The following is a 27,327-nucleotide window of genomic DNA, read 5'->3' on the forward strand; positions in this document are numbered from 1 at the left end:
CCCAAGCAAAATTAGTTTGATAGCTCCTTTGTTGTGGGGAATGAGAAGGAGTCTCATGAAACCCAGACTGGCCTGGGTTAAACTGAACTTAAGACTGAACTTAAACTCCCCATCATTTTAGCTCCCGCTTCTGAATGCTGGTTCCCTGCATGCCTTGTAAAATCCAACTTAGATGACTCTCTACATAACCCTGGCTGTGCTGGAACTCACTACGTATGTAGATCAGGCTGGCCTTGAACTCACAGAGATCTGCCTCCCAAAGGCTGGGGTTAAGAGTAAATGCTACCATACCCAGCACTGACTGCTCTTGAAGCAGACCCTGGTTCAGTTGTCAGCCCCCACCTGGCAGCTCATGACCTAGAACTCCAATTCCAGACAATGTGATTTTCTCTCAGGCCCCTAAGAGCAACAAGCACACATGTGATGCACATAAGCAAATGCCCCTAACTGTAGCCATTTTGCTTTGCTATAAAAATGTATCTGACACTGGGCAACGTATAAAGAAAAGAGGTTTATCAGGCTCACAATTCTAGTGGCTCCAAAGTCCAAGCAGCAGGCACCGGCCTCTCTTAGCACCTCTCTGGCTGCGTTATGCATAGCAGAGCATCAGAAAGGCAAAGTGCTGTCTGCAGAGAGAACACATGTGTGGTGGCTTGAATGTGCCTGGTCCATGGGAAGTAGCACGATTGGGAGGTATGGCCTTGTTGGAAGTGCGCTACCGTGTAGGTGGGCTTTGGGGTTTCTTAGTGCTCAAGCTCCTCCCATTGCAGAAGAGAGTCCCCTTCTGGCTGCCCTAGGAAGACAGTCTCCTTCTGTCTGCCTGTGGATTGTAAGAACGTAGAACTCTTGGCTTCTCTAGCACCAAGTCCGCCTGACGATGCCATGTTTCCCACCATGATGATAATGGACTGAACCTCTGAGACTTTAAACCAGCCCCGGGTAAAAGTCTGCCTTTATAAGACTTGCCTTGGTCAGGATGTCTCCTCACAGCAATAAAACCTTAACTAAGACAGAGAAGTTGGTGCCAGAAGGAGGGGCTATTATAGTTAGAAAAGTTAAGTGGAAGGCTTTAGAATTACTTCTGTCAAAGAAAATAGTGAATCAAAAAACAGTCTTATATCCCTAGAGGAATTGTAGAAATAAGTCTCACTATCAAGGCCCTGAAAGGTACAGGGGTGTGGTTTCCACCACATCTCCCTTTATGCCTTCTTTCTGGCCAGTGCAGAAGACAGAAGGATCATGGAGAATGACAGTTGACTATCAAAAATTAAAATCAAGTAGTAACTCTGAGTGCAGCTGCTGCAGCTGATGTAGTATCCTTACTTGAGCACTAGGAGACATCAACGCCCACCTACACAATGACACACTTCCTCCAACAGGGCCACACCTCCTATAAGTGATACTTCCCACGGGCCAAACATATTCAACTACCACAACATGTATGAACAAGGAGATGAGGCCAGAGGTCAGGCTCCCTCTTGTATAGAAAGTTGGTACCTTCAAAACCTAGTTATTTCCCTTAGACTGCAGCCTGAAGGTTCCACCACTTCAAAAACATCACCTTGGAAGCTAAGCTTGCAGGGCACAAGCCTTTGAGAAACGGTCTACGTCCAATTTTTAACACACAACCATTGACTCCATTTCTTTGTCCTCTCAGGGAACACATTTCTTGCCCTTGAAGAGGCCAAGGATTATGTGTCCTAGCCCAGTCAGATGCATCTAAACTCAACTGAAAAGGAGAGGAGAGCAAGGAGTCCATCTGGGTTGTGACAGGCCACGCTCTATCTCCTAGGAGAGATCGGCTGTATAAACTGGCCAATCCCAATGGCTCTTATACTGCCAGGGGTGACATGGAGACAGGCAGACGGTCCTAAATTGATGACTGAGGACAGGGATATGAGGACAGGAGAATCTTCTTGGCACATTGCGTAGTCTCGCTGTCCCTGGCTTCTGCGTCTGTGCCTTCTAAGTCTGCAGACTTTGAAGTCAACAGACAGCTGCAGCTGGTCTCATTTCCTTCTTTTGTTTTTGTTTATTTGTTGTTTAAGATTTGTTTTTATTTTATGGCGTGTGTGTGTGTGTGTGTGTGTGTGTGTGTGTGTGTGTGTGTGTGTGTGAGTTATGCTCTGTCCAACATGGGTCCTCTGAAAGGGCAAGCACTATGAACTGTGGAACCATCTCTCCAGCTCCGTCCGTTGGTTTATTTTTGTTTTGATGGAGGGGGGAGACGAGGTCTTGCTATGTAGCCCAGGTTAGCCTCAATGTCACTATTTAGTCTAGGTCCCAAAATTGTAATTCTCGGCTGGGTGATGCACACCTTTCATCTCGGCACTCAAGAGGCAAAGGCAGGGCCCCTGCCTGGTCCACAAAAAGAAGTTCTAGGGCATTGCCAGGAGTCTGTACAAATACCCTATCTCAGAACAAAAACAAAGGGAAAGGGGCATTTGTGCCACACACGTCCATAGACCACCTCGTCTGTCTCTGTGTTCAGAGCTGGTTCTCCCAATTCAGGGTCTTGCTCAGCTCTCCTTCTGAGGAGTTTCCTCCGCCCACCTCCTCCCTGCTCTTATCTGGCAACCAGGACTTACTACTGAGTGTTTCAACCATCTGTTCTTTAATTAAACTTCATTTTTATCAAAGTTATATGGGTTCATGGTTCAAAAATCAAATAGTGCCTGCAAACTTAGCAGCAGCAGCTCCCACCAGTGGGGTGCATTCCGCTGTGCCTGTTTCCTGGCTCCTGCCCCGCACTTCCCTTCTCTGCCTTGCCTCTTCCCTTTGATGGAGTAGTTCCTTCAGTAGCTGCCTGTGAAGAGGTTCATGGGAGATCAGTTTTAGAGTCCTCGCCCAGCAAGCACATTTTCATTCTGCTTTCCTGCTGAATTGATGATCTCTGTGAGTATACAACTGGACTGGAAAGCCTTTCCCTGAAGAATTTTGAAGACACTTCCCATGACAGCTAGCAGGAGGAGGCTCTCCTATGACGCCTAAGATCCTGACTCCCGGATAAGCTTTTGCATCCAAAGCAAAGCATGGGGCACTGAAAGTTTCCAGGGTTGGGTTTTTTTTGTTTGTTTGTTTGTTTGTTTTTGTTTTGTTTTGACATTTTTTCTTTTATTGGATATTTTTTTAAATCTACATTTCCCCTTTCCCAGTTTTCCCTCCAGAAACCCGCTATCTCCCCCTGCTTCTATGAGTGCTCTGCCACTCCCTCCCACCCACTCCTGACATTCTCCTACACTGGGGAAATGAGCCTTCACAGGAAGGACCCTCCCATAGATACCCAACAAGGCCATCCTCTGCTACATATGCAGCTGGAGCCATGGGTCATCCCTGTGTACTCTGGGGATGGTGGTTTAATCCCTGGGAGCTCTAGGGGTCTGGTTGGTTGGTATTGTTGTCCTTTAGTCCTTTCTCTAACTCCTCTAATTGGGACCCCATTCTCAGTTTAGTGGTTGGCTGTGAGCATCTTCCTCTGTATTTGTCAGGCTCTGGCAGAGCCTCTCAGGAGTCAGCTATATCAGGCTCCTGTCAGTATGCACTTCTTGGCATCAGCAATATTCTCTGGGTTTGGTGGCTGTATATGGCTGGATCCCTGGTTTGGGCAGTCTCTGAATGGCCTTTCCTTCAGTCTTTGCTCTAAACTTTGTCTCCATATCTCCTCCTGTGAGTATTTTTGTTACCCCTTCTAAGAAGGACTGAAGCATCCACACTTTGGTCTTCCTTCTTGAGCTTCATGTGGTCTGTGAATTGTATCTTGGGTATTCTGAGCTTTTGGGCTAATATCCACTTCTCAGTGAGTGCATACCATGTGTGTTCTTTTGTGATTGAATTACCTCACTCAGGATGATATTTTCCAGTTCCAACCATTTGCCTATGAATTTCATAAAGTCATTGTTTTTGATAGCTGAGTAATATTCCATTGTGTAGATGTACCACATTTTCTGTATCCATTCCTCTGTTGAAGGGCATCTGGCTTCTTTCCAGCTTCTGACTATTATAAATAAGGCTGCTATGAACATAATGGAGCATGTGTCCTTGTTATATGTTGGGGCATCTTTTGGGTATATGCCCAGGAGAGGTATAGCGGGGTCCTCAGGTAGTTCAATGTCCAATTTTCTGAGGAACTGCCAAACTGATTTCCAGAGTGGTTGTACCAGTCTGCAATCCCACCAACAATGGAGGAGTGTTCCTTTCTCCACATCCTCACCAGCATCTGTTATCACGTGAGTTTTTGATCTTAGCCATTCTCACGGTGTGAGGTGGAATCTCAGGGTTGTTTTGATTTGTATTTCCCTAATGACTAAGGATGTTGAACATTTCTTATTGGAAACTGAGTGTCACTCAATAGCCCAGGCTGGCTTTGAACTTGAGATCTTCCTGCCTCTGCCTTTCAAGTGCACCATCATGTCACAGGCAACAGACATCTCTCTTTCCGTAGCTCTTTTTCTCTTTGTTGGAGTGGATACTTGGTAGATCTAAACAATGTGTAAATGCCTGTCCTCTCCTTTCCTCCCCTCCCCTCTCCCCCTTTCCTCACCTTCGCTCCCCTCCCCTCCCCTCCTCTCCTTGTATGGTTCCCTATTGCATCTTAGACACATTTCTTCCCAGTGTTGTCTTGTACTTTCCTTTCTTTGGCTTCTTTTTAGTGGAATGTTGGACATTTTTTTTCTGACCTTTTAACTGACTTTCTTCTTTAAATTTCTTTGCAGTTTGTTATTTATTGCAGAATTATTCAAAATACACAGACATGAACACAAGCTAGGTGTCTACTTATGGATGAATACATAACATTTGGGGCCAGGTCTAGCTGTACGTACCTATAATTCCAACACTTGAAAGGCTGAAGCAAGGAGCTTTTGACTTCAAGGATAGCTTTGGCGGCTACGCCATCAAGAGAGAGGTCCGTTTTGTGTGTGTTGGGGTGAGGGGCTGTAGGTACCTGTCCGTCAGCCCAGCACTTTGAAGGTACTGAAGGTAGAAGGCGCCCTCAGCTGAGATGAACTTGAAGCATCCTGATCTACATGTGACCCTGCCTTTAAAAGCATTCACAACAAAAGCAAAAGAACGGTTGTTATGTATAACATAACGAAATACTGTTCAGCCACACAATGGTGGACAGTCTAGCCGTTTTCAGCAACGTGAATAAACTTTGAGGTGGTTCTGTTAACCAAAACAAGTCCAAAAAAATACTCTGTAAATCCACTTTTTGTTGACCCTTTTAGAAAGTTAAACTCAGAAATACGAGGCAGGAGCTGGGCACAGTTGTGTGGGCCTGTAATTCCCGCAGCAGGAGAGTGAGGCAGGAGGACTGTGAGGACAGCCAGCTGCATAGCAAGGCCCTGTGGTAAGCTCCCACCTCCGATAAATAAATGGAAATGGAGGGAAGGGAAGGGCAGGGAAACCAGGGGAAGGAAGAGATAGACTACAATGTTAGTGACCCGCTGTGCCATGGAGGAATGGCAGGTGACAGGACAGGCCCAGGTTCAGAGCGAGTTATTGGGGACACAGTGCCAAATGGCGACTCTAAGACCATGTTACAGATCTAAGTGTCACTGTAGAAACCAAAGCCAAATCAAATCAACAAAAAAAAAAAAAAAAAAAAAAGGCATCTGTGCCAGGCCTGGTGGCAGGTGTGTCGCCCCAGCTGCTGCACAGGCTAAAGCAGGAAAATCCAAAGCTCAAGAGTGAGTTCAAGGCCAGCCTGTGTAACTTGACAAAAGCCTGACCCCAAATAAACTGGAAAAGAAGGTGTTCCAGCTCGCGGCAGAACACTTCTCTTACTGGCGTGGAGCCCTGAGTTTAACCCCTAGTAGACAGTAGGAGGGTAACTCTAAGAAACAGTGTACCAGTATATTAATTTTTTAAGTAACTTGCTTGGGGAAATGATCTCACAAAATGCACATATATTAGCAGTGTGTGGTAGCCCAGGCCTGACCCCCCATCACTTGGGAGGTAGCAAGCGAACAATCGTGGTCATCCTCCATGACACGGCCAGCCTGGGCTACATGAGACCCTATTACCATGATGTATATCTGTAAAACAGGGCAAAAATGAAAACAAGAAAACAGGACGTTCTTCGGTCCCTTTCTTAACACATATGGTCATACTGCCAACTCCCTTTTTTTGTTTTTGTTTTCCAATGTTTGTTATGAAATTTCCCCCACATGCTGGAAAGCAATAATATGTTGATGAATACTTACCTAACCTAACTTTAACAGTTGTTATATTAATATTTTACAGTTTCGCTGTGATGTATTTTTGTTAGTGTCTTTTGACTTACACAGACCATAACTTTTCACTTGTAAAGACTTCTTCTTACAAAAGTGAGAGTACTGGTGGTTGTGGCACTTGCCAGTGGGATGTGCTAAGAGTCCGCAGGCAGGTAAGATCATGGGTTCAAGGCCAGCCTAGGTTACGTGCTCTGCATTTTGCCAGGCTAGGCGGTGCACGTCTTTAATCCCAGCACTCTGGAGGACAGGCAGGCAGATCTCTGCATGTCTGAAGCCAGCTTGGTCTACATAGAGAATTCTAGGCCAACCAGGGCTGCATAGAGACCCTTGTGTCATAGAACAAAACAGAGCAAAGCAAAACAAAACAAAAAGCGATTTCCTGTATAACCAAGATGCAATTAACAAAATCCAGTTTACCTTTATCCTGGAGGACAAGGTCAAGGAGGGTTTGCCATGATGGCTGAACTACTACCCAAGAGGCTTTTAGAAAATTTAGAAACAAATGTCTAGGGTTAGGTTTGTGTCCAGTTCCCAACACTCAAATAGCAGTTTACAACCATCTGTAAGATCAGGACCCAGTGTTTTGTTTTGTTTTGGTTTGGTTTTTTCTCTTTGGCCCTTCAGACGCCCAGGTACACAAGTGATGAACAGATATACATGCAGACAGTATTCCCCTACACATAAAATAAAATAATTTTTTTAGAAGTCTGTTTCAGTGGCTGGGAGTAGAGTGTGACTCAGTTGGTAGAATGCTTGCCTAACGAGTTCAAAGCCCCTGACTTTAACCCCCTGCCTCGACCCGGCGTGGTGTTGTACACCTATGACCCCAGATACTCAGGAGGTAAAGACAAGAGACTCAGAAGTTTAAGGTCATCCTTGACTACTTAGCGAGTTCAAGGCCTGAGATACTTGAGATCTGATCTCAAATCCTGTTGATTAAAAAAAGCATGTATGCACACTAAGGAAGTCTGGAAGGACATAACCAAAATGCCGATAACACTTGATCTTGGGTGAGTGTTTGTAGAAGATCTCCCAGAAGTCAGTCACTAGACTGAGCATAAGCTCATATGTCGCAATCCCCCTGCTCACACTAGGGGTTTCCCCTTGCACTTGCATTGTGCTCCAGGGGCAGCAAGCCAGAGAGTACCATACTGCTAGCGGTAGTGGGTCCCTGCAGAGAGCTATCAACCCTGCAGCTTAATTTTCTCCCTTTAGAAAGTTGCCATTGGCTGGCCCTCCCTGACATCGTGGCAGGCCATTGGCTTGCCCTCCCTGACATCGTGGCAGGCCATTGGCTCGTCCTCCCTGACATCTTGGCAGACCATTGGCTCGTCCTCCCTGACAACGCGGCAGGGCTGCTTTTCAAAGGTGGTGTGAAATGGGAGGGTCTGGTATCCTCAAGAAAACCTGTTCTCTGTGTTCTCCCCTCTCACCCTTAGACCATCATCTGCGAACAGCATAAGCAGCAGTGCATCTTCAAACCACAGCGGCTACACTCCAGAGCCCCCTCTACCCCCAGCTGGAGGCGACCTTGCCAGCCGACTGTCCAGTGATGAAGGGGAGATGGACGGAGCCGACGAATCCGAGAAGTTAGACTGTCAGTTCTCCACGCACCACCCCAGACCTCTTGCGGTAGGCCTCCTCCGTCCCTTCCATGCCGTGTGCCCTTCATGCTTCGAAGGCCCCTTGGTGATAGCAACAGAGGCCTGTATTCCTAAGGAAAGGGCTCCAGAGTATAGCCTCATCTGAGAGCTTTCTTTCCTGAAGGTGTAATGGCATGAACATCATGGAATGACATGAAGGGGCTCCCCACTGGCTGTATATAATCCCTTAAGAATGCTTGAGAAATGGTGTTTATATAAGTGCTCTTGGGAGTCAACCTTCTGATCTTGCACATCTAAAATCAGAGCCTCTGGTCCTGGGTTAGCCAGATGCACCCGCTCTAGAAGCTGTCTTAGCAGCAACACAGGTACCCAGCTTTCTTCATTGTCCTGATGTCCCTTTGTCTGACTGTTGTTAGTGTGACCATATGGCAATAGAGCCGGTGGTAGGGACGGTGTTTCACATCACCAGGATTATTTATCGATGAAAGCTGCTTGAGGGAATGACTTTAACAATTGAGATGGTCATTGATGTCGTAAGGGGAAATGAAGGCGTCAGTTGGAAGCCTGTTCACATTTGCCTTATAGTCTTCTAAGAGAGGAGGTGGCCAATGTAACAGCTACAGGGCCCAGTGCTGTGTCCCTGGTAATATGGCCCTCATAGTGGTTTGTTCTGCTGCCAGCCTGAGCCTCAGGATTACCTCTGACGGACCCTAGATCTGAGGAGTTTTGCAAGTGAACTCAGTCCTGCTGGAAGACAAGGTTGGTCCTTCCTCCTCCACACGTGTGCCACTTCCCGTTTCTGGAGGTGACGGTGACCTGTGGCTCACCTGTAACCTGTGACTCTGCCAGTACTGAAGTAGGAGGGACCAGTTGTAATGATTTTGTCTGCAGTTGTAGAAAACCCAGTGCCTCCATACTCACATAGGAACATTTCATTATCCTACATGGCAAGAAGTCCAGAGGTAGTGCACTTACAGCCTTGGTCCAGTCTTACTACGTCCCTACACGTCTTTGCTGCTCACATTTTAATACATTGACTGAGGCTCCTGTGTCACATCAGCACCTGGTGACATTCTAAACAGAGAGGAAGGGGACACACACAAAAAGGGGTCTTCCAAGATGATACGTTTTCTTCATTTACAAAGCAAGAGCTTCCCATGAAACCCCGACAGATGCCTCTGTATGTAGTAGAACGCTGCTGTGACATGTCTACTGCTACACAGACAGGTGGCAGAGAGAAAAAGGAGTGTGGCGACTCGGCTGTGCCTCATTCCAAGGTCTGGGAGGAGAGGCATCTTCTCTGTAACCGCTGCACACACGATATCAAGACCAAAGTGTGGCTGTGTCAGCGAAGAGAAGCCAGGGCCAAGTAAGGCAGGACACTGCAGAGGACAGGGGCAGCAGGATCTGCCCAAGGCACACAGTGCCAGCTTCCTTAGCTATCTGGCCTCAAATCTAAGTGGTATTGGATATGCTGGTGGCCCAAACCAAAGGGGCCTCCAGTTTCCAAGTCTGAAAGAGATACTGGCCTCTCCCAAAAGGCCAGGATCTGTAGAGCATCAAGAAGTCTGTCCACAGGGCAATCTTTAGGAGATTAGCCACCTTCGCAGGGCATTATAGGCCCTTAACGTCTGCTGACCAAAATGGAAAAACCACGATTTGTTTCTTTGCTTGTCCTTATTTTCCCCCTCATGAACAACAACTGACACATTAAATCATATATATATATATATATATATATATATACACACACACACACACATACATGTATACATACATACATACACACACATATGTATGTATATTAAAACCCTCAAGTGAAAAATATTCAGGCCTTTAAGAAACACTGATTGTGATGTGGGACAACTGGAGGCCGGTAGACAGCAATGCGAGAAGCAACCTCCCAGAAGGCGACATTTGGTGGGTCTAGAGCTCAGGAAAGTCTGTGTCCCTCCCCTGTGTCCTTAGCAATTGGGATGATAAAGGAAGTGATAGTTAAACCAGAAACAGAGGTGGAGACCAGCTTCTGTGCTAAAGAGTTACCATGTACGTTTTCCTCCTTGGTCAGTAAGAAGGTGCTGGAGTAGTTTGTGGTACCAGACTTTGTGGGTAGCAGGGCTTTAACAAAGAACAAAGGGAAGACCCTGCAGTTCCTCCTGTGAGTGGTTCCAAAGGCTCCGCCAGGATGCCTTTGCGGACTGGGTGCCAATCCAGCACTGACTCTGGGCTTGCAGCCAGGGAGCTGCTGGAGTCTTGGGGGATGGGGAAAGTGCTGTCTGAATTATAGAGTCATTTGCAGACTTTCCTGAGCTCTAGACCCACCAAATGTCGCCTTCTGGGAGGTTGCTTCTCGCATTGCTGTCTACCGGCCTCCAGTTGTCCCACATCACAATCAGTGTTTCTTAAAGGCCTGAATATTTTTCACTTGAGGGTTTTAAATTCAATGGTTTATTTTAAACATTTCTGGGGAACTTTTTAGTCCACTTTTTTTTTTAAAAAAGTGGGTTTTTTGTTTTTGTTTTTCAAAAGATGATCTCGCTATGTAGCTTTGTATTCATAATTCTGCTTCAGCTGTCAAAATCCTATTCCCCCCTTTTAGAATTCTTAATCTCTGTGATCCTTATACTGAGGAGGAAGAGAACCAAGTCCCCACACTTTAAACACTGATAGGCATCACATATGTAATTGTGTATATATAGCAAGTCTAAGGGATCTCTGTTGTGGATTGCCTTGGTGCTGTGTTTGTATTTTGATGTTAATTCTGCTTCCTGAAGAGGGCCCCTCATATACACACACATATACAAGGAGCAATCACATACTCAATGATTCCTTGTGAACCTTCTCCCCATGTTAACTGGTGAAATAAAGGCTAGAGCCTGTGATTGGACGGTGGGAAGGAAATGTGGGGCTGGAAGTTTTAGAGAAGGAGAGAGGAAGGAGGAAGAAGAGACAGGCAACAGATTTCGTACAATGTATAGTAGATGTACCATCAGTATTCACAGTGGGAGGAGCAGTCAAATGAGGCCATAGGCAATGAGACTTACACATTGGATATCTGTCTTAGTTAGGGTCTCATTGCTGTGACCCTAGACCAAGGCAACCCTTATAAGGACACTTAATTGGGGTTGACTTAGAGGTTCAGAGGTTCCGTCCATTATCATCAAGGTGGGAACGTGGCAGCATCCAGGCAGGCATGGTGCAGGAGGACCTGAGAGTTCTACATCTTCATCTGAAAACTCCTAGAAGACTGGCTCCCAGGCATCTAGGAGGAGGGTCTTCAAGCCCATGCCCACAGTGACACACTTACTCCCACAAGGCCACACCTCCTAATGGTGTTAAGCCCTGGACCAAGCATAGACAAACCGTCACAGCATCAAAGGATAGGATCACAGTTTCCAAAGGGGGAAGCAGCAGACAGAGGGGACTGGGTACGTAAGGGCTTAGAGTTGTGATGTGCTCCTGGGCATCTCACGAGAGCAGATGAAGGATGCAGACGTGGCAGAGGCAGACAGATCTCTATGAGTTCAAGGCCAGCTTGGTCTTCACAGTGAGTTCCAGGATAACCAGAGCTACACAGTGAGACGCTGTCTCGGGAAAACAAAACAAACACAATCAAACAACAAACAAACAAACAAGAAGTGTTTTAGGGGTTGGAGAGATGCCAGCCATTAAGAGCATTGGCTGCTCTCCCAGAGGAAGGACCCAGGTTCAATTCCAAACACCTACATGGCAGCTCACAACTGTCTGTAACTTCTCTGAGGTATCTCACGCTCTCACACAGATTATATATAATAATATATAAGATAATATATATATATATTTCTTTGAAAAAGAAAAGGCATGCAGATGCTGTTGGACTGACACAGAACAGCAGTTCACCTGCAGGAAGTTCTGTGGCATCGGATGGGAGGAACCAGCCTGTTACACCCCCAAAATGGAGGCAGGGAAGCCTAAGTTCCTAGAGATGACGGGAGGTGTGATGATCAGGTAGAGCTTCAAAGGCTCCCTGGGTGCAATTGCTCTCTTGTTTTCTATCCTAAAATGCCGGCCCCAGCCCGGAAGTAAAGAGCGTGGCCGTCCATGCCGCAGAAAACTGAACAGCACAATCACCAGCTTGAATGTGAGCTTCTGCTGGGGATCCAGAACTCCAAGTACAACCTCGCAGGAATATTTCTGGCTTCAGTACCAGTCGCTTCTTTTCTTTTGAGTAAAATGGTACCCCAGTGTGTTTTTATGCAAATGTTATTTTTTTCTCTGTGTGGCTTATTAACCTGTAATCAAAATTAAAATGTTTTTTTTTCTCCCCTCACAGTTCTGCTCATTTGGGAGTCGCCTCATGGGACGAGGATACTATGTGTTTGATAGAAGATGGGATCGATTTCGCTTCGCACTGAACTCCATGGTAGAAAAACACTTGAATTCGCAGATGTGGAAGTAAGTTAGCAATGGTTTCTTTGCGATCTAAGATGAGAGCTGCTTCCCCACTGCCTAAGCCCTGACCTTGTAGACAAGCCCCAGCACTTGGCTTGCCATAGACCAAAATGAGCCTGAAGTCAGGATTCCTGATTGACTCTGAAGTGTCAGCTCTGATTAATAGCATTTTGGGGGGGTTGGGGATTTGGCTCAGTGGTAGAGCGCTCGCCTAGGAAGCGCAAGGTCCTGGGTTCGGTCCCCAGCCCCGGAAAAAAAAAAAAATAGCATTTTGGAAACACGGATAATGGGTGGTTTGCTTTGTCTTCCTGGGAGATGGTTGCTGTGTTGGGAATCTGCTAAAACAAATGAAAAGGATCTTACGGTAAAAAGCAAGTTTATTCCATAGGCTTATAGGGCTTTTCTTTTTTAAAATATTCACTATTCAGATTGTCTAAAGATGTTAACAATGTACTTCTGTTTGTGATGTGAATGGTTCAGGAACAATGGTAAAATTTCATAATGATTAGACACAAATTTCTAGCTAGTTGCTGTCCTCAATTAAAAACTATGTACAGTGGCCAATAGGGCAGATTCTGAGCAATGTTGTGACGTTGGTTAAGTTTGTCTTTGGCCCTCCCCATCTCCCTAGGGCCCTCTCCTCACCTCTCCTTCTCTTTCTCCTCTAAAGGCCAGCTTATGATCCACTGTTTATTCTCCAACATTTCCCAATGTGCTTACATTTTATAGGGGGTGTACAGAAAGGGGAGAAACCTAGAATGCTCTTGGGAAGGAATAGTAAGCCTGGATCCTCTCAACTGTGACACATAAGAAGCTACATTTTGGCCATTTTGCCAACCCCTGAATGTCCCCATCCCACACTCCTCCTAAGGGAGCTTGAGTGTGTACTCCAGTAAAAGGATGGATCATGTTAGTCTGGGTCTCAATAACAGTTGAGACCCTCAGCCTGCCCAGTGATGCCCAGGAGAGGTCACAGGGCATCCTGAAAAGCAGACGAAACAGAACCTACAGCCTGCTCCTCTCCCCGGGCGGCTCTTTGTACACACAGACCCGGGTCCACATTGTTTCTGTTAAGCACTCACAGGGGACTCAGGACAGATGCTGGTATATTAACTAAGAAAGGGCCACAAGAGAAGCTAATCGTGTCTTCCTATGTGAAGTGACTGCCCTGCTTGTCTGCAGGGCATCATTAATTTCTGTTTGTATGCATTTAGAACCTTAGGAAGTCCTTCTTAGAGATTACCTAGTTCCTGGTTATTGGGTGGACAAGCCCCCTGCATTAACTTTCAAACATGGCAGCCAACCCTGGTGATTCTCCCAGCTCCCTGAACTCCTGTGTTATAGAAGTGTACGTCCCTGGCACGTGGAAGGAATGTGTTGGTCTGTATTTCACTCGCTGGTGCTCTGTCAGCTCAAGCTCCATATTCCTTTCCTCCTCAGGCACAGAAGCCCGAGCCACCGGGCATCAGGTCCCTCCCCTCTGTTCAGGACTTGCCTAACCAATCTGCTGTCACTGAGCAACATTGGGGCTGCCTGGGTGTCAACTCTGGAGAGCGTAGCACCCCGCTGCCCTCTCAACCTCGCTGCCCAAACTCCAGGCCCTGAAGGGCCCGAACCTGGAGGGATGGCAGCCGATGGGGCCGTGGAAGACATTAGGAAGAAAAGGAACGGCCAAGACTCTTTTTTCTTTAACAAGCATTTAACTCTGCATCAGGAGACGCCAACACAGTATTCTCTTTCAGCCAGGTCAGCATCTGGATCTCCACGCCAGTTGGCATGGGAGGATGGGAGCTGTCAGGAATTTGATCACATCTCTGGGCTTTTAGATGGGACTTCCTGTAGGCCATGTGCAAGGCCTAAGTCAGGCAGCCCAGCAAAGGTGAAACTCACGACCATAGGGCACCTAGGAAACATGGAAATTGCTTAGCATGGGGGTAAATGTTCTCAGGGACAGCTCTTCTTCCCACTTCTCCTTTACCACTGAGGGTTGAAGAGGAGAGGAAAGATAGGTCTAGAAAGGATACCAGAAATAGCAGCCATTCCCGTCTTGGGCAGGGGCCAAGTAAGATTTAGGACTTCAACTCTGCCTGTCTGCACAACTTGAGGTATTTATATTGTTTATTGAGAAAAATATAAACTGAGACAGTAAGATGTATCTCACCCAAGGTCCTCAACCGAAGCCCCGTCCCCTTGAGTAAATTAACAGTCTGGTACTTATAAATTACCCCTATTACAAGTCATGCTCAAACCTCTACCACTGTGTCTATCTCTCTGAACTTAGATGGTAAGAACATAAACCGGGGGTGGGGTAGGGGCACCTGCCATGCCACTGTCCTTACATAAGAAAGACAGCAGGAGAGTTGCTAGTGCCTCCCAGAATGTGCCCTTGCCCGTTCAGGAAAGCCTTATGCAGGGCCAGACAGTTCTAAGGATGTGTGCAGACCTCTGTGGTTTGCCCCTGTGGGAACCCTGCCCAGCATGCACAGTCCCTGACAGTACAGTTGTGTTGCCGCTGAGATCACCTGCTTTTCCATCCACTTCTCCATCCATCCATCTGTTCACACACTCATTCATCCATGGCAGAGAAGTATCGGTGCAGCATCTTGTTTATAGGGCCATCAGGAGCTTTGATGTACCGTGGGCTCGAGAGGAAGGAAATTCTCAGATGTTGTCATGGCTGCCGTGGGGTTGGCACCGCTTTTCTCTTGGATTTGATCTCCTTGGTCTGACAGTTTCAAAGATGTTATGCCTCTGTACTCAAGAAAGCCGATGGGTTCCACCCTAGACATGGAAGCCACAGGCTCCGACAAGTGATCTTCAGAAGGGAATGCTAGGAGAGGGTTTCCCTATCCACCGGAGGTGGCTGGCAGGGGAGAATGGGCTGTGTGATCCCAGGACTGCTCTGTGGGGCACTGGGGATGCCTTCCCCCTGCCATTCGGTCCCCTGGCCCCCTCCCCCTGCCATCCCAGGCCCCAAGAGTAGCAACAGCTTGGGTCTAAGCCAGAAGATGGAAGTGGGAGTCATTTCCAAGCCAAGTCAAAAGGTTGCTGTGGCTGGGTGTTTTCACATGCTTATAGTCCCACACTTAGAAGGCTGAGGCAGGAAGACCACAAGTTGGAGACCAAGTATGCAGAAGCCTTAAGGATGGCGCCTTACCTGATGTTGGGATTGGCTCCAAGGACTTTCCCCTCAGGCAGTGCCACCCCCACCCTGATGCCAGTTTTAAGAAAGCCAATCAAGAAAACGGTGGCTTTCCCACCCTCTCCTGTTCCCTTGCTGTTCTGCTCATATCCTGCCCCTAAACTCCCAGTCCCCTCCGGATACACTAGAGGCTGGGACCCTCACCTTTTCCCAGCCCAGGAACAGGGAGACTTATGGAAGGGCAGCCTCATGCCAACCTCCTCCTGAAGTAGAACTAGAAAGAGAAGGAAAAAAATACAAGTTGCCCTAAGTATGGGCAGCATGATGTTATCGTTTTCCAAGCTCCTGACTTTCCATGGACACCACAATCCAGTTGCCATGGGCTGAAATGGAAGGGCCTCTCTCTCTGGAGTAGCCAGAGGCATTGGGTACCAATGGCAAGGGGATGCTAACAAGTGGGGAAAAGGCCTTTTCTAAAATGGGTCCAGCCAAAAGCAGAGTGGAGGAAACGGGAATGAAAGAGGTTGCAGTAGGCAGAGGGGGAACATGTCCAGGTGGTCAAGGCCTCTTTTCCTCCTCAACTTTTAGCACTGCCAAAGGCGTGTGAGGCGGAAGGAGACTGTTCAGGATAGGTACAGTCTTGACAGCATTTGCGTTTTACTCACGAACCCAAAGGAGCCAGTCTCTGGTAGCTGAGTGTGGAGAACAGGCTCTGAAAGTGTTAATTAAGCTAGATGCTCATGTTGCTTTCGTGGTCAGCGTAGGGAAGGACCATCCTTCAGATCATCATCCTCCAAGGCTTCATTCTCCATAGTCTGGTCCTGCTGGGTGTCCTCTGTAGCCCTGCCGATCAAAGCTCACCCGGGCCTCCCAGGCGATGCCAACCCGATGTCTCACTGTTTCTCTTTGGCTCTTCTCTCGTGTTTAGGAAGATCCCTCCTGCGGCAGATAGCCCCATGCCCTCGCCAGCAGCCCACATCACCACCCCCGTTCCAGCATCCGTTTTGCAGCCTTTCAGCAACCCCAGTGCTGTGTATCTTCCTTCAGCTCCCATCAGCTCGAGACTCACCTCTTCTTACATAATGACATCAGCCATGCTCTCAGACGCAGCTTTTGTGGCATCGCCGGACCCACGCGTCCTCATGTCCCACACCACAGCTTTCCCCCATGTGGCTGCAACCCTGAGCATCATGGACTCAACCTTCAAGGCCCCATCCGCCGTGTCCCCGATACCAGCTGTCATTCCTTCCCCATCCCACAAGCCATCCAAAACCAAAACCAGCAAATCCTCAAAAGTGAAAGACCTGTCCGCTCGTAGCGACGAATCTCCAAGTAACAAAAAGAGGAAGCCGCAGTCCTCTACTTCCTCCTCCTCCTCCTTATCCTTGCAGGCTTCCCTCTCGTCTCCATTGTCAGGGCCCCACAAAAAGAACTGCGTTCTGAATGCCAGTTCCGCTTTGAACTCCTATCAGGCAGCCCCTCCCTATAACAGTCTGTCTGTGCACAACTCAAATAACGGGGTAAGCCCACTCAGTGCCAAGCTGGAGCCCTCAGGACGGACCTCACTGCCCAGCGGCCCCATGGACATAGTGAGACAGGTGGGCGCTGTGGGTGGCAGCAGTGGCTCCTGTCCCCTCTCCGTGCCCTCCCTTGCACTCCATGCAGGGGACCTCTCTCTGGCCTCACACAATGCTGTGTCTTCTCTGCCCCTCTCTTTTGACAAATCAGAAGGAAAAAAGCGTAAGAATTCAAGTCCTAGTAGCAAAGCCTGTAAGATCACTAAAATGCCTGGTATGAATAGCGTTCACAAAAAGAACCCACCCAGCCTTCTTGCACCGGTGCCCGATCCCGTTAACAGCGCCACCTCTCGGCAGGTAAGGGAGCTCCTGGCACTGCCTTCATCGGCTCTGGGGGGCAGGGGGAGCTGGGCAGCGCCCTTGCTTGGCCAGGTGGCTCAGACAGGCAACACAAGCATGTCTCCTTTTTCCGGGTTCCCCGTAGGCTCCGAGAGTTCTTGGTAGGACTTTGCTAATCTCTATGCCAAGCACTTTACACTCATCACTTCCTTTAGTCCTCACAACAACCCAGGACAAAATGGCCAGGGGTACAAAATGGCCGTCACTTAACAGATGGGTAAACCGAGGCACAAAGAGTCTCTGAGTTCCCCCATTCCTTTTGAATGTTTCATACCTTGAGGTTTTATACGAGATCTATTTCATTAAAGAGTTGTGTTGCTAAGAAGTTTGCTCTGATCTGTTGGAATCCCCTTGGGATGAGCCCGAGACCCAGGCTGGTTAAATGATGCCAGGTACCACCTGGAGTGGCAGCCGGAGCAGCCAGCTCCCAGGTGATTGTCCTCACCTCATCAAGCTGCCCTCCCTTCCTAACACATGACATAGCTTGTCCCTCCCTAATGCAAAACTGCACCTTGCACCCAGTGGCAAAGGAGTGCTCAGTGCCAGCTTACCCACAAAAGCGTGAACTGCAAGGAAGCTGGGAGGTGCGAATGGCCCAAGAATAGCTATATCTTTCCTTGGACTTTGCTCCAGTTACCAATCCAGGCTATCTCCTTGGACTGGGAGAGCTACTGATGACAGCTCTAGGCCTACCAGATGGGAGCTGAGAGCTAGAGAGCAGGGCCCCCAGGTTCCTTCGCCTGCTCTGAGCAGACTTTGAGAGCTGTTCAGGAAGCAAGAGTAGCCCAGGTTTACCACCATGGAGCTAACACCAGACCCCAAGGCCAGCAGCCCACTTAGGGATAGGGACTTTGGAGATACGGGAGAGGGTTATTAAAGAATGGTTTCATGCAGCAGTCCTCAAACCTTCCTAGTACTGTGACCCTTTTATAGCTCCTCATGTTGTGGTGACCCCAAATATAAAATTATTTTTGTTGCCACTTCATAACTGTAACTTTGCTACTTTTATGAATCATAATGTAAACATCTGATGTATAGGATATCCGATACGCATCCCCTGTGAAGTGTTGTTTGACCCCCAAAGGGAACGTGGAGAACCACTTCTCTAATATTTTGTGTCACCATATATGACACTTAGCAAAACCCCAAGAAGAGCACCTCTTGTGAGCGTATTCATAAGCACCGACAGGACCAGACAGCTGCAGTCTTGGCTGAAAAGTGACATGAGACACCAGTCCTCCAAAGTGATATACAGCCAGCACCCTCCAGATCCTACCTGGAGATTAAACAATACCCCCTGTAGACTCAGAAGGAGGCACACATGACTTCTTAGACTGGAATGTGCACCCACAACACACCTAGGGATCTAGGTGAATAGGCAGGTCAAAGGTGACCAGGGAGTCTGTGTTTCCAACAGGCTGCTATGCAGGGCCACTCCCCCGGCCTTTGGCCCTCCCCTGGTTGTAGCAAAGTCATATTGCTTTCCTCATTTTAGATCAAGTTCTAGCAGTGAACTGGATGTAACTGATGGCCCCTGTCCCCAAACACTTCAGATCCAGGAACTCAACACCTAACCTGTTCTTAACCCATTTTATACATGACCCGAGCAAGGCACAGGAAGGTTACAGGTTCCCGGCTGGGACATAAACCCAGGAGTTGGGCTTAAACTCAGGCTCTTGGCCCCTTCAAGTCTTCAGTGCCTATGTCTGGAGTACTGGCCTGTTGGCTCCCAGATGTCTGAAATGCTTAGTCAGGGTGATGAGTCAGCAAAATTAGCAGGCGAAAGAGCAGATAAACCTCTCCCCAGAGAGTGTGCATCAGGAGAGCCTTGACAAGTGCCTGCAGGCCAGGCAGTACCCAACCCCCAACATGATGATAGCTCGATACTTGTCACTGGGCCACTGAGAAATAGCTTTGGCTAGACTTACCACTGGGCATTTTCAAGTACTAGGGAAAGGAAAATGCCTTTGGCATCTGCTGTCATTTCTGTCAGAAGGCAGAGAAGAGAACTCAAGAAACCTAAGATGAGAGCCAGGTATCAGTGGTCCATGTGTAATCAGTCCCAGCACTGGGAAGATGAAGGTACGAGGATCAGGAGTTCAAAGTCAACCTCAGCTACATATCGAATTCCAGGCCAGCCTGGGCTACATGAGGTGAGATCCTGTCTCTAAAAAAGAAATCCAAAATGAAGCTGTGTGTCTTGCAGACAGCTTGCAGTTTCTTCTTACTGTATCTGGGAAGTAAAAAGCCAGAATTTCCCACTGAGGTATTACATTGGACTCAGAGCAGTACTGTGAATGACAGGTATGGGCCTATGTGCAAAGCGGGGATGAAAATAGTGGAGGAGCTGTTTTGAGGTTGGGGGCAAGTTGCTAAAGAGCTGGGGTCATAAGACTGTCATCAGCTCCCCTCAGAGCCCACCCAACCAGGGGCTAAGAACAGCTGCACAGAAAGGATACATATGTCCCCAGGCTTGTCATCACAGGGATACTGTCAGGCAGGGAAAAGTACCCCTCTCCTCCTGCCCTGTACGTACAAGGGCAGCCCAGCAAGATGGCTGGGTTTTGGAAGAACAAGAGGCTAAATGCTGAATCTTCTAAGCAGACAGACCTGGCGCTTTATCTGTAGCACACCCAAGGGACCAGGGTTAGAAATGGAGTGGGCTTGCACTGTGGTCAGAGGCCCATGAGCTTGTGGGCTCTTGAGGAAGAGAGAGACATGCGCTGTCTCCTGCAGTGTGCACATCTGAAGAGCAAAACTACGAGCTCCCATCACTGTTTATCTCTGAGAGGTGGGCATGCTCAAGCCCCCCATAAACTGTTGCCCCTTTTCCTGCCATGCCAGAATTAGGGGGATAAGGCATGCAGTGCTAGTCTACTCTTCTGCCCCGACAACAACATATGACACCAGAGGGTCCTTCCCAAGTTGCCTCTGTGTCTGAATGGGGGGTTCATGGTGTCTTTCAGGTTGGAAAAAATAGCAGCCTAGCTTTGTCACAATCCAGTCCTTCAAGTATATCCAGCCCAGGACACAGCCGAAAGGTAAGTTTCTAGGGGTGGAGGGAACCACATAAAGCTCACATCCAATCAGTAAGAAGGTACACAAAAGTCAGACCCTAGTTCACATCTCACCTCCAGCTAAGAAGATAACCTGGCTTCCAAACATTAGAACTTCTAGTTATCACCTTTGGGTCCTTGAACAATTTGATTTTCTATGCTCCATTTCTTCCTCTGTTAAGTGGGGATCATGATGGTCCCTAAGATCCTATGACCTATATGATAATTAAATCAGTTTACTCATGTAAAGTCTCTAAAAATGCGCAAAAGAAAAACAAAAACAAAAACAAAAAGACCCTACTCTCTGGCACATAATAAAGTCAAGTGTTAGCTACAGTGATTGTTATTACCAGCTCTTTGGTTTGTTAGTTGACACATTGATACTACCTCCTAAGATCGTCATGGATGTGAAACAGTATAGCAGAAGGGTATAGCTCGGGGTGTGTGTCAGCCACTGCCTTCTCCAAGACCCCTGGTGAACTGTAGTTCCCATTCAGTGTGTGCTTTCAGAGTGGGAACATTCAGTGGTTTGGTAAAGTACTCAGTGTGGAAGCTCAGCGATCAGTGACTTTATCCAAAGGAGCATGTGTGCATGGCCAAGGGGGAAAGTGGGGAGGCAGTAAGTTATGAAAGTAGGTGGAGTAGAGAATACAAACCGAGTTGGTGTGTTGCCTCAGACATACGGTCCTCATTCTTGGTTTGCCCTTTTGGAACTTTCCCAAAAGAGTTTGACCAAAGATTAAGGGTGGAGATGTTTTGCCATCCCCGGAGGTTGGAGGACCCCTGGGGTCACTTTGTGCAACTGAGCAGCTGCAGCCAGATGCTTTACTAGTCCAGAAGAGTTCTAGAGGTTGCTCTGCGTGCCTGGAGAACGCACCTCTACCCTTGCAAGCACAGCTCATAGCTGTTGCTCCAGATAGGGACTCCAGTGCTGGCCGTTGCTGGCAGTTGGCTGTATTAAGAATGTTACGACAGCAGCTACTACTTACGTGAGAGCCTCTGTCTGCAGGCCCTGTGCTTGCCCTTCACAGACATCACAGTCATTGGAGCGTTGTAGCAACTCTGCGAGGGACAAGATTGTACTCCGCTGACAAGTGAAGACAGCCACCCTGAGAAGATGAGTTACTTGCACCCCAAATTTCCAAAACCCCTCTGCTTAACCCAGGGCTAGATGCCTTCATTATGTAACTCGTGGTGTTGCTTATGTTATGTAGAAAAAAAAACAATAAAAATGAAGATACAAAGAGAGCATGCAGGCATCCCAGCCCTCTCTCCAGGAGAGACCCCATGAATGCCCTCTACACTTGTCCCCTTGTTTCCCTCAAGCCTTGGAGCACATGGACGCCCTATAGCATCGTCTTAGTTTCAGAGTATGACCACTCTTAGCCAGGTATAGGCCGTGGGCTCTTTAACTTTTTGTGACATACAAGAAAGCCAAGGTTCCCTCCTGGATTCTCATGGGTCATCCTGAACGAGACAACTTTTTCTTTTCTTTCCTAGAAGAATACGAGCAGAATGGGAAGGATAAGGACTCTTCCCTAACAAGATGGTGAAGCCACTTCAAACAAGCCTGCTTGTCACCCTCCCCAGGAGACTAAGTCTGGAGAAGGGAGGGTGCTGCTGGCCTATGGAGAGGAGTGTTTCCTGGATACTGCCTATAGCTCTGGCCCTTCTTCTTCCTCCTCCTCCTCCTCTTCTTCCTCTTCCTCCTCTTCCTCCTCCTCTTCGTCCTCTTCCTCCTCCTCCTCTTCTTCTTCTAACGTGGATTTAGTTTTAAAAAGGCAAAAGAACCTGAATTTAAGATTTACAGAAAACAGTGTTTTCTCTGTTTTTGTTTTTATTTGTCACGTCTTATTCATTTTTCTACATTTGGGGTTACTCCCCTTGCTCCTGATGCTGCTAGTGCACCGCCATTTTGCTCCAGCCCTGCGAACAGAGGTTGCAAACTGTCGGTTCTGGTTCCGGGTTCCGGTTCCGGTTTGGCACCGGTGGAAGCTCTTGAATTTTAGCGCTTGCAGAGCTCATTCTCTCCCGAGTCCTTTCTGAGTACTTTCCTACCCTGCCCTTCCATTCTACCTGACAATTATTGTGCTCCAATGGCCACAAGAAGTTGTTGGCTCCCACCAGCAGCTCTGGACCACGAGCTGGAGGAGGGGCTTACTGGGGAGGAACCTATGCTTGGAGTTGTGACCTTGCAAGGTGGGGGCGCGGTAGGGAGCGTGCGGAGGGGTTGGGGAGGAGAGCGAGTGGTGGTGGTGGTTCGGCTTCAACTGGTTTCTGCAGCTCTCTCTATTCTGAGCCAAATTCCAGCTGCTAAAGTGAGGTCTCTGGCCCTTTAATGGTGTGGTTTACTCATGGCCAAGGCCCAGCTGTGCCCTTCAGAAAAGACTTAAGATGTTAGGAACCCGATGACTATGATGGTCAGAGCCTGTTTGGAAAAGTCCTTTTCAGGACACAGTGCACAATTTCTTTTAAATCTGGGTCAGTTGAAAGCCAATAGGAACCAGGGAAGCCACTCCGTGAAGTGGTGCAGTGACCTAAGGAGGTTCTGGGGCCAGGAAGGGTCCTCAGAAGGAAAGTCTGCATGGAGGGTTTTGTGCCAAACCCCTTGTGGGAATAAGAAGTAGCATTGGTAGCACAGCCACACCTGAGATATGCTTACAACTCAGCGCATTTCATCTTCAGATGCGCTGACTCAGGCAGGCCAGAGCATAGAGAGGAGGCAGGGGCAACAGGGAGGTACTGGAGCACCACAGAAATCAAGCTGTTCACACTGGAGTTTTGAAAGAAACAGCCGTACCATTAAGTTCTGATGAGGAATCAGGAAGAGAGCTCGCCAACATGGAGCGGGTGTTCCGTGCTTTGATCTGCCAGACATTCCGTGCCATCTTGAAATCAGAAGCGAATGCTGGTTTTGCAGCTGGGCACACCCCTCCTTCCCTTTCCCGAAGCTTTCCTTCCCATTCCTTTTCTCCCAACCCAAAGATCAGACTACTGTTATGGTTTGGAATCTGCAAGGACAGGAGGCAAAGGGAGAGATTTCCCTCGATGGAATTGCACTGACAGTGTTTCTTACAGGATTCCTAAACTTTTAAATAGAAAATGAAGATTTTTTTTTTAAGTCAGGAGTTTATATTAAGCAAGTACTAACTAGGACATTGGTTAGGATTATTTTGTTTTTCTTTCTCCACTGTTAAAAGTGCACTTATATGCTGGTTAATTTACGTCTTGGGGGGAAAAAAGACTGCAAATTCAAGGGGCAATTGTTACTTTTTATTTTTGTTTCTTTTTGGGTTTTGTTGTTTTTTTAAGGTTAAGGCAGATTTTAAGACTTATAAATGTTTAAGAAATTATAAACAAGGTTAGATCCTTTGCGAAAAAAAGTTTAGAAGATATTCTTAAAGTAAATTTTTATAGTGTTAATTTTGTAATAATTTATGTTTTACTATATTACAGAGCTAACTGACCAGAATAGTTTCAGAAACAATATGAAACTTAGGAAAGTTTAAGCAATGTTTATATTTTTAAAATGTTCTTTGAATTATGTTTTTATTGTACATTTCTTCAGACTCAAAAGTGTGTACATATCTTTGTTATTTTTGCACAATTTTTGTCTTGTTCGGTTTTAGATGTCGTTTTATATATAAATATATATAAATACATAATTTATTTTGAGTTGTAAAACTTGCAGGATTAAAAACAAAACAAGTCTCAGCAACAGAATAAGCCTCTGGCCCATAAACTCTTCTACTCAAAGAGGGAAAACAAAGGTTGAGAGGTGAAATAGCGGGCTTGTGAGAAACAGCAGCTCCTAGCGACCTAGGGAGCAAGCAGGCTTCAGCACGGGTTCGCACGGAGCCAAGCCGCGCATCGGAGGTTAGAAGAAAGAGGCTTTCCACGCAAAAGCTGCTTACTTCCTTGAGTGACTGCTTTGACCAAAAGGTGAGGACAATTCCAGAAAACTGAGCAAAAAGGGAAAACCCACGGTATTTCTTCTTTCACAGTCATCCCCGCGTTTACTTTCTGATGTATTAAATGCTTGCAGCTAGGGGGGGAATGGAACGCAAAGAAGAGATTTCCTTTGGATTTGTTCTCATGGAATTCAACTGGACCAACCCCTAAAACATCCGGAGAGCGGTACCCTTTGGGTCTTTCTGTTCCCCATACCCCACTCAGCCTTCTGTTTCTGCCCCTTGGCCGCTCACACTCCTGTCCACCTGGGGAGCTCCTGACATGTCGCCAGCCACAGAGGCTCTGGATGTTAAGCATAATGCAATGCATAGACCTGTCAGCCATATAAAATTAAAAATCAAAAAAATCGAGTTGGATAACTTGTATGCCTTCTTTTGTATCGATGTACCAACTGTAAATAACGCTGATCAACCTTTGTAGAAAATAGTTTATACAGCGTATTCTATTATTGCTGATTCTCAGTGAACTCTTGTTTTAAAAAGAAAAAGGAAAAAAATGAAATTTTCTATTTACACCTTATATTTTGTTATGCTGTCAGCCCATGGCACCTTAACAGAATTCTGTGGGTTTTATGTAGCTGGTCAGTCATGGGGTAAATTAAATAACTATTGTTGCACAGACGAGAATTTGCACCTGTTCATCTGTCCTTTCCTACTAACCAATTTTAGAAGCTTTTCCAGAAGAATTTTGAAGAGAGCATGTCCAATCATATTCAACAAAGGCCACACTCATGGAGTGGGTTTCTTTTCTATGATCCCTATTTTGTAACACTAAATATTTTCCTCCTTTGTCCCGCACCTTTATGAATTAGCACTCTCAGATAGAATCCATTCCATGCCTGTGATGTTGTAAGCAGATAAATGTCTGAAGTAGGTGTAAATAGTAAACTCTATGGCTTACAGTTTTTAAAAGAAAGAACAAATATGTATCTATTGATACTACCGTGGTTCAGCACCAGGTCTGGAAATATTCTCCAGTAAGTGATTGTATTTTTTTTTTTTTGCTTTTTTTTTTTTGTAACATGGCTTTGTAAATAAAATAATTTATATGTTTGTAAAAAAAAAAGTTTTCTGTTTTTTATAAATTTTATTATGTTACATTTCATTTTCCTTGTGAATGGAGGTATTCTCATCAGAACAACCTTTCCAAGGGGACATCTATTCATGGCAGGAGACGACAGAGTAGATGGCGAATCCATCGGACAAATATTTACAGAACCGCTGCTGGGCCTGCCTTTGAGCTCACTGACAAGAAATAGAAAAGGCCAGCTACTTTCTACAGGCAGCTCAGTTGAAGGGAGAGCAAATAATAGCACATGATCTTGTGTGCAATTCCAGAGCCTAGCAAATGCTGTGGTGGGAAGGACTGCGCTACATATGTGGGAGGGAAAATGACTGCAGAAGCTGGGACAACATGGAGTTCTCCACTTGGGGAGTTCTCCTGAAGAAAAGGTAGAGACCCTGTCTCTGAGAGACAGAGAAGAAAGATAGCAGAGAGAGAGAGAGAGAGAGAGAGAGAGAGAGAGAGAGAGAGAGAGAGAAATGAATATGAATATAGCCTTGGGGCTCTGAGATAATGGTAACTGTGAAGAGAAATGAGCAGGCTAAGACACATTTTAGACAGCAGTCAGACTTGCGTAGATGAAGAAGGCCTCCTCAGCCTCAACAGAGAAACCATGTTGGGTGCAGACACCGTTTCTTCAGAGGTAAAAAATGCAAGGCTGAAAGGGCTGTGTTTTGGCTGCATCTGTCTTTTGATCTCCACAGAAGCAGCCTGAGGTACTCTAGTGGTTCAGCGTTTACTTAATGAAGAAGACCCTTTGCAAAATAAGAGGCTCAAATCTCCATACTCACATCCCACATTCAACACCTCCATGAAACTACCCAGGCCAGCACAGGTATGTCTATCCGAAAGGCTGCCCAATATGTAAAAGGTTGCACTTTGCAGAACCATTCCATGGCCATTATGGTGCAGGCAGTTGGTAGGGGCAGGAACCCAGGGGTCGTGCTGAGGAATTTTTTTTCAGGGTATAGGTTAAGCCTCCAACTGTGGAGCTGAGGAAGACCTTGAACTTCTGATTCTGCTTGCCTCCACCTCTCAAGCTTATGATGCCTATGTTGGAAAGGGCAGAGTAGCTAAGCACAAAGGCGAGCCTAGGGTGCAGCTTTTGACTACACTCTGAATTATCACAAAATCACGATCTTCTTGAATTCATGTCACACTCTTGGAAACAGATGCTGAGAGACCTAAGTGATGTTTATGCAGTCCTCAAGAAAAAGAAATTCATAAGCCACTACCACTTTGGCAGTGTGCAGGGCGCGGCTTGATGTAGATTCTATGTCTACTGAACATGTGCACGTGAGCAAAGTTCTGAAGATGGGCACGGTCCTAACAGAGCTCACGCTCAGATTAACCCAAAGGAGCCTCCCCCCACCTCCCGTGAGATGCCCCACTGAAAAATAAGAGATTGTCTATAAGTCAGAAGGAGAGGCTCACAGAAGGTGAAGCTGTTGCCAGCAAAACCAAAGAAACAAAAGTGGACCGGGAATACATACAGTGAAAAGTAATACAAATGAACTCTTTTTTTAAAGTTCTGTTTTGTACGTGTGCATTTGCTTATATGAAGCTTGCTGTATAAGGTCGAAGACACTACATCAAGAGAGCACGGCGAGGGTCAGAAGATGGGTCAGTCAGTAACGTGCCTCACAGGTATAAAGACCTGCTTCTGATCTCCAGTACCTGCATAAACAGCCATGCTCAGCTGAGCATGCCTGGAATCCCAGTGCTGGGGAGACAGAGTAAAGGAAGATCTCCGGGGCTTGCCTGCCAGCCACCCTAGTCCTGTGACCCTTCTAGGGCGGCCACAGCCTGATTGGCTTAAAACCACAAGGGTATTCTCTCTCTCGGGTTTGTTCCTAGATTTTTTTTTCTGTGCCCATGGCTGCTTTGTTCGCAGTGCGAGGGAGCAAACTC

General features: G+C 47.0%; 1 protein-coding gene across 9 annotated transcripts in view; it reads left to right on the forward strand.

Annotated features, from left to right (window-relative positions):
- Atxn7l1 (ataxin 7 like 1) overlaps positions 1 to 24,774 on the forward strand; it is a 219,487-nt gene extending 194,713 nt beyond the window's left edge. For 3 of the 9 annotated variants that reach the window (XM_032907626.1, XM_032907633.1, XM_032907634.1), the window contains 4 exons: positions 7,673 to 7,865; positions 12,150 to 12,271; positions 13,709 to 14,014; positions 16,339 to 17,651. In XM_032907626.1, the coding sequence (XP_032763517.1) occupies positions 7,673 to 7,865; positions 12,150 to 12,271; positions 13,709 to 14,014; positions 16,339 to 17,431 (1,714 nt within the window). In that variant the 3' untranslated portion in view covers positions 17,432 to 17,651. Of the gene's footprint in view, positions 1 to 7,672; positions 7,866 to 12,149; positions 12,272 to 13,708; positions 14,015 to 16,338; positions 17,652 to 20,292; positions 20,368 to 21,882; positions 22,066 to 24,705 lie in introns of those variants that run through there. The other 6 variants (XM_032907627.1, XM_032907628.1, XM_032907636.1 and 3 more) reach the window with 6 other exon arrangements.
- Positions 24,775 to 27,327: the final 2,553 nt, after the last annotated feature.

This window comes from Rattus rattus, chromosome 7 (genome assembly GCF_011064425.1).
Source record: "Rattus rattus isolate New Zealand chromosome 7, Rrattus_CSIRO_v1, whole genome shotgun sequence".
NCBI lineage: Eukaryota > Metazoa > Chordata > Mammalia > Rodentia > Muridae > Rattus > Rattus rattus.